The following is a 7,982-nucleotide window of genomic DNA, read 5'->3' on the forward strand; positions in this document are numbered from 1 at the left end:
CGATTTTGCATATGTGTCTTTGTCACTCGCAAAACAAACAAGCGTCTCGCTTGAGACGCAATTTCACAACGAAGTGTAAATTATATAAGTGTTGAATATGTAAAAAAGAGGTCACACATTGCTATTCTTCAATAATACGCGCGTAGCGTCATTGATGGTCAACTGTTTCCGTTGAATGATTGTGCGATAGGAAAAGAATGTAGTGTGCTTGATAATCTATACATATATGCTAACATCTGCAGGTGTATATGAACATGCGCACAAAAAACAACTTTGTGCAAAACTTACCGTGCTTATTTTTTTGCATGTCAGACACATGTTAGTCAAGTGTGTTAAAATATTAATATGTTAACATATTTTTGATAGACACACAAAAATTGCTACAATTTCATATATATATAATAGAGCATTTCATGAAATAAAAATTGTTAAAATAAATAAGTTTCAGCGCGGAAACTAATTTTAATTAATTTGTTTACTTAGACATACTTAGAATGTCGCGCGCGCAAATATGTAGAAAAACATTCAAATCGGCTCAAATCGTAAAAAAAAAAAAAATAATTGCGATAATGTAGAAATTACGATTTACTACGCGATGGAAGTGGTACACACACTCCACTTGTTCGTATTATCGGCAAACTTCCGTCCATAAAAAAAAAAATTAATCGCGCCGATATCGTCACGGCTACTTTAAATCTGCTTTTACGCCGCTAATCTCATTCAGTCCAACGATTAGAACTGATTGCAAATCGTGCCGCGCATCGCGACTCTTACATTCAATCGGGTGATCGACACGTGGTCGAATGCTTCTAGATGCGGCGAAGAACAATTCGTTGGAATATTGAGATACCAGAAGAACCGCAGCATGTCGAAACTGTCGAGGAACAAATCTTAAGTGCAAAAGGTAAGAATCTAAATAACACAAAATCATTTAAAACGTGCGTAACGTACATATGTGTACGTATATTTTTTAAAATCATATAAATAATCATTTATAACATTATGAGCATCAAAGTCTCTCTCTGTCATGTTTTATCAATTTAGGAAAATTTAGATACTTAAATTACATATTTGAACTAAGATAAAGAAAAGGTGACACAAAAATAATACATATATGATAAATCAGTCTGTAATATTCAATTTGGATATTTGTAAGTTTTATAAGAACGCGATCTGTTAAACAAATGTTTTTTTTTTTCGAACATGCGATGCTGTTAAAGCTCGGAATGTGGAAAATGTGTCGCGTTTCAGGATTTATATGTGACATTCCTAGTCGTAGAGCGATAAATACAACTCCACTCTACTCACCGTGCAGAGTCGTGACACCGCATATGTTGAAGTGATTATAAATAGGAATGATCAGTTGCGATCGCGCGCTTTACTCCGTTTCTCCTTTCAAAGTAACATTTTTGTTTTTTTATAGATAATGTAATTTTGCGATGCCAATTTGTTTTTTTTTTTTTGTTGTTGACACATTCCGTTTTCTGTTCTATATCCGTTCGTTTGATTAAATTTGCTTCAAAAACACGTGGAACCGGACTATTTGTTTTGCGACTGCCGTAGATGGTGATATCGAAGCAATTTCGTTTTGTGCGCCACTTGACAAACAGAGAAGATTATTGCACTTTGACGGCGGATGTCCGAAGGCGCAATCGCAATGATGCGTTCGGGTGAAGAGATTGTGTTATTATTCTTATCTTTAAATTTATTCCTTCATGATTTTTTTGTGGACGATATATAAGTTAACAAATTTGGGGAGACAAACTTTTTATTAAAAACATTAGTGGGAAAAAAGTTTTTTTTAAGAAAATGTGCGTGTATTTATTTGGAAAACACATTATAAACATTAAAAGATTCATTTTTCCAAATTGCACTTTCGACAAACTTATTCTATAGACTGAAACATTTTTGACACATTTTAACATGTGATTTGAGTCAAATTTGTTAGACCGAAGACGGTGCTGTTTGATGCGTCGGCGCTAAGTTCTAGGAGAGATCACCCGCAGGGTCGAAATCTGGATACCCGTGCAGTGTCGCGACGGGCTGCGTCCCATGAGGAACGTTGTTCTCACAAGTAATGGGAAGATGCGATTTTGTTGTAGAAGTTTTCTGAAAATGATGCGCCGAGTTTTTATTTCCTTTTTTAGATAAAAAAAAACGTTGACAGTTTGACACGAGCGATCGAAGTCTAATAATAAACAAGTCAGTGAAGTTTCTCACATGGCCACTTGCCGGCATACGATATCTCCGTAATGCGAAAAATGTATGCATTGCTAAGCGTCATAAAGGGATGCCGGGTGTGACTCTACCTTTCCATTAGCAAATGAGCAGGAGGATTTGTTGTACTCGCTACATCGCACAGTGTGCCAGTAATCGAAGTGTGACTGTTCTAAGCGCTGAGTGCTCTGTAAATTCTATCTGTGATCTTTCGCGTCGATTTTTTCTTCATTACATAAATTGACTTTGCAAATTTTTTCATGCGAGCATTAATTAATTAGACTGTATGAGCACGCGAACATGATAAATATACACGAATAGTTGTGCGAAATATTTTTATTGTAAAAAAAAAAGATAGAATTTTCTACGTACAACACAGAAATTCACACATCGAAATACTTGTTTCGTACATGTTGTTTTTTAAAATTATTGAATCAAAAACGATAGATAACATCAGTGTATAACAGAAGTTTTCTTATTTCTCAACTAGTTTTTTTGTTTTCTATCTCTCACGTTTCATCATAATTGCCTTTGACTGATTTAAATCACAATGCACGGATGTAATCAGTGGGCAGTCAGTTGTATCAAAGTGATAAACGCACAAGCAAATCTCATTTAACTATACTTGCGAAGAGTACAAATGTTACGCGTGTCCAGCTGTGTGAAAATATATTAATACCAAAATGGGCGATGCTATGTGTAAGTATATATAATAAAAAATGTGATATATTCGTTTCTCTTGCACGTATCTGTTTGCCGGACAAGATGCACATGTGACTTAGTTTTATTAATATCGATTAAAAGTGCGTTATTATTTTATTAATAAATATACTAAAAATTTTATAAATGTTTTTTAAATTTACAAAAATTATTCGTCGTTCTTTCTGCCTTTCTTCATATTTGTATGTAAGTCTGAAAATTTTCCAAGATATAATTAAAATCATGAAAAAAAAATGAGCGTGCTATAGAACTTATGTTATATCACGGACAAAAATAGACATACCACGTTCTTTGAGAATGATTTGTAATCTTCTTTTCTATAAATTTGGAAATAAGAGGAAGTTATCTCTCGTGAGGTTACAGCGAACGAATAGATCTTGAATACATTTGGTATGACTAGTGGTCAAGACATTTACCCGTTATCGCAACCTTGTTGATATCAAATCAGTAATTCGGCTACTTGTTATTTCTTAATTAATTGATTCAAAATTAAATAACTTCACGTGATTTTTATTGAAGATTAATTAAAAGTGAAATTAATGTTAAATAAATGTTAAATAAATGATAAATTTTTTCAGCTTTAATTTGACAAAAGTTTTGTCTCCATCTTGTAAAGCAGCGTCTTGTATATTCCTTAAAAAATATAATCAAGTATGTGAGATTCGTGAAATTAAGAGAGTTAAAAACAAGAAAATATTGTTCAAATATAGAATCTCCATATATATATACTTCACGGTCACACTGGTATATAATTAGTATATTACGCGTAAACAGATTTCAGATGGGTATGAAATTAATTAGATTCGTACTTATAACGCGTGAACTAGACGTGCGACTATGCATAACGTTATCGGTGTGACCAATATGTAACGACATCAAGATGCTATCTCTGGGTTATTGACACGGTGGTACGCACATGCACCGCTATATACCGAGACTACATTAGCGATGATACAAAATCGTCGTATCACCCGACGAGGATCTAGAACTTTCGTCATTTCGCATTTCCACGTGATTTTAGTTTCAAAACCCCAATCATTTTCGCTCAACATTATTCAAAATATTAAAATTTAAACTAAAATCGCTAAAAGCGCGACTGGAAGTTCCGAGAGCAATACGATTGCTCTGTATATATGCTCCATCTGTTTTATCAAAACATTAAAAAAAAATATCTATGCGGAATTTGTTGGTGACTTTTTATAAAACTTGAAAAGAAAATTTTAAAAGTTATTAATATACCACAATTGTGGATTGTGTCAAAATAAATTACACGTCACTTTTATAATTGAGAAAGAGAGAAAGAGAAAACATCATTGTGTGTACACACATTTAATGTATGTTACAATAATATATAAGTTCTCGAGTGTGTGTTTGGGTTACAAATGGACCATAACATAACCGATTACAGACTCGGGTTTCAGTTGACATACTCCACACGGGGTCCAGGCTGCATCTATACTTGTTCTATCAGTAAAGTATATCTACCTACTTTGACTTCTGAATATCTGCTTGGCATATCTGACACACAGGATGGCAAAAAACATTTGAAAAAATTCTCTCTTCCAACAAAAACTACTCCGTTTTATTACTTCGAAATTAGTCATTCGCGATTCGCACAGTTGACGTCTCAGATAACTTTGAGAAACATATCTCTCATAGAAGATACATAGAAGATACATAAACAATTATAAAAAAAAGAAAAAATAGAGAGATGTCGCATAATTATATTTTGAACATTGCAAATAGATAAGCTGCTGGATTTTACACAGATCCAATAATATCGTCTTGTATCAAATTCGTACATGCAATTCTTCTTCGTTCACTTTTGTTATTTCTGTTATTTTTTTTTTTTTTGTTATAACGACAGATCACAAATGTTCTTTTATTATTTTCTCATATGATAATTATAGTATAAGAGAACGGGGACCCACGCACGCGCGGTGTCGTCTGGAGAAAGAGGAAATTCTCTCGATGTGTTCTCGCGATGAGAGCGAGGAAGAGCTCGATATACACGTACACGAAGAAAGCAACTACACCGTCCAAGAGTTACGATAGGTGTATCCCTAGTGGGGGAAGTTGGGCCTTACAAGTTGTTGCCGAGGTTGCCAGTTTAACTCGGCTAGCGCGCGCCGCGTTTGGTAGTCGTCGATTGACGCGAGGAAGGGAACGTGTTCAGGTGGTTTGTCTCTCCCGCTAAGTTTTTTTTTTTTTTCCTGTTACATACGTTATCTGCGATTGTCAGCGTCGTTCTCTCCGCATCGTTCGCTCGCCGTTTATCAGCAGTGTGATGACAGTTTGATATCAAAAAGATCCGGGTGTGCCGTTGACTCGGATGTCGCGCAGCGACTCGTCGCGTGGCCTCCGGTCACGACGTTCGTGAAGGTTCCTTCGAAAAGGATTGTCGTTTCGTTCGCGAAAAAGTGAGAAAGAGAGAGAGAGAAAGCCGCGCGAAGTTGACGCGCGTGTGACAACGAAGCCGAAGACGAGAGCAACGGAGAAACGTGCGTCAGAGCGTGGCGTGCGTGATTGGAGTGCATGCGTGTATTTCGATTTGTCAGTGCGGAATCAACAAGTGGCGTAGTATAGTATTATATTTGTTTGCGAATGCGCGCGCGCGAACGAACGAGCGGCCGATTCTAACCTCTTGCGCGCGCGCGCGCGCGCGAATCGGTGCGGCGAGAATTCCTCGAGCTCGTTTGAGTACGTGCGTGCTGGTTCGCCTATCCGAGCAACGGCGACACGGCGCGTCGCCGTTGATTGATGTGAACCCGTCGTCTCCTCTGTGCAAAGCGCGCTCTTGGATATTACGCCGATCCGCGGTGGTTGCGTCCTGATACCTCAAGATGGAAGTCATCTATATAGGTGCGTTCACACACTGAGTGTCCATATTAAGTGTGTGTATGTGTGTGTGTGTGTGTGTGAGTGTTTGTAACACACAGACAGTGTGGGTATGTCATATGTGGGCGTGTGATGGGGTTCCGACTTCGCGCACAGCAGGATTCTCTTTCTCCGTTTTCTACACGTGATTACCTTGCGCGCGTGTCATTTGCACCTGGCGGATATAAATCCCTTCTCGGGAATCTTTTTGGAATACAACCTTGATGTCGAATAATATCGGCGAAACCTGACGCGAAACGCTTTCAAGTATATTTCTGAAAACGTAATAAAAAATAAAAAACTAGTTTAAATGTGACACACCTCGTTTTTCTACACACAAGCGATATTTTATTTATTTTGCGCAACAGATACGTGAATTTGTTTATAAATTACAAAAATGTTACGTGACGAAGTATCTTGTTACCTGTGTGTACTATGATTTTTTTTGACGTTAACACATACGTGCGTAGCAGGCAATGGGGGTTATCGATGCGCTTCGAGTTTATCTTATCTTGGAATTATGTATTTGCGAGCGACAAAACGCGTAACGTCAGAATTAAGAATCTGTACACGTGCGCGTTAAGAGATATAACAGGTACGCAAATGTGTCGCACGTAAGCGCCAGCGCTCTTTCGACGCGTTTGCAAAACCCGCCGCTGACGGTTGTCAAAACGTAAGAATTTGCTGAACGATTGTTGTTTGCACACACACACACACAATACGAGAATATTTTATCTAATAAAACATCTTTCTGAATTTACAAATTTTGCTCAGCAATTTGTCACGAAAAGAACAATTCTTATTTATGCAACAGTCATTCTATATGTCACAAGTAATGTAATGATATATTTGTTGTCGTTATATATATATATATATATATATATATATATATATATATAAATATGTTTCATAGTTAAGAAAAGTGTAATTTAAAGATTCCATTTAAATTGTTGTAGCATGTGGATTACGTAAGCATTGATACAACGTGTCAACGTAACGCGCACAATGCAATTTCCCACATTGCGAGCATAGTCCGACGGTTTGCGACGACGAGAATACACATTCCGGGGTCGTTAAACTGTTATACACTTTAATGGGTTAACAAATTTACTGTAAATTACCTCTTGTAATCCGCTTTGGCTGCACGGAACTTAATAAAGAATTGACGTTTGTTACTGTGAAACTACATCGACCGCCAAATTGTAACACGCGATACAAATCGCGAGCTTTGCAATCGCAAATTGAAATGCTTTTATATCGTAAGGCAAATAAATTGATCGTTAATTCACATAAAGAGTGCCATTACAGTACTTTCCATTCGATTAGATTTGTATTTGTGTGCGAGTTACATTTCTGTGTTTGTTGCAGCAAATCAATGAACCGTTTACAATCAACGTGCCTGTGTTTTTCTTACACCTATAACGTTTAGAAAGGCTACCGTTCTCCATAGAGATCACCCTCCGATGTATTTTCACTACATTTGCGAATTTTATTCTCACGGAGTGTAAAAAAAACTATTCTTAAAACAAAACTTGAAAAATTAGGTGTTACTCAAGCGTAAATAACTTTACATGTAAAATCAATTTTTAAATAACAATTTTAGATGTAAAGTCAGTTTTTGATGTGAACATGTCTAATAACAGTCAATTTTTTCACTTCTAGATAAGTTTTCGATAACTTTATCTAGAAGATATCTTCCAAAATTGGTTCTCCTTATTGGTTCTCAGAGGAATTTATCCAGAGGATAGCTATCGAGAGGTATGAAGAAATCGGCCGTAATTCTCGTAATTAACGGAAGATAAAACTGTGAAGAAAAAAATTGAAAATTTATTAGAACAAATGAACTTGAACACGAATTTATAACAAACTCATTTATCATAAATTTGTTAATACTTATGTCAAAATATTTTGCATTCTCGTTTATACGAAACATGCGCGAATTTTTTTAAGTGTATAAATTAGCCGTGTAGTTAACAGAGAAAAGGGCACAGCTGCAGCGATTAATCAACATTTTGTGTCTCCCTCCGTTTCTTGTTCAATTAAATGTACGCATGTGTTTTGTCTTGATGTGGTAGATTCCATCGCGTATCATATTGCCGCCGCTGTTGCATTAGTTGTTCCTTCAATTATCATTCTAATTGAAATAAGTATTACGTCAGTGGGTGGGT

The 7,982-nt window shown here is 36.3% G+C and overlaps 1 protein-coding gene across 10 annotated transcripts in view; it reads left to right on the forward strand.

The window, feature by feature from the left end:
- LOC109851730 (dystrophin, isoforms A/C/F/G/H-like) overlaps window positions 1-7,982 on the forward strand; it is a 401,655-nt gene that overhangs the window by 442 nt on the left and 393,231 nt on the right. For 8 of the 10 annotated variants that reach the window (XM_020422083.1, XM_020422086.1, XM_020422091.1 and 5 more), the window contains exon 2: window positions 814-904. In XM_020422083.1, the coding sequence (XP_020277672.1) occupies window positions 814-904 (91 nt within the window). Of the gene's footprint in view, window positions 1-732; window positions 905-5,595; window positions 5,800-7,982 lie in introns of those variants that run through there. The other 2 variants (XM_020422084.1, XM_020422088.1) reach the window with 2 other exon arrangements.

Source organism: Pseudomyrmex gracilis, unplaced genomic scaffold (assembly GCF_002006095.1).
Source record: "Pseudomyrmex gracilis isolate BER0280 unplaced genomic scaffold, ASM200609v1 scaffold_19, whole genome shotgun sequence".
Classification (NCBI taxonomy): Eukaryota; Metazoa; Arthropoda; class Insecta; order Hymenoptera; family Formicidae; genus Pseudomyrmex; species Pseudomyrmex gracilis.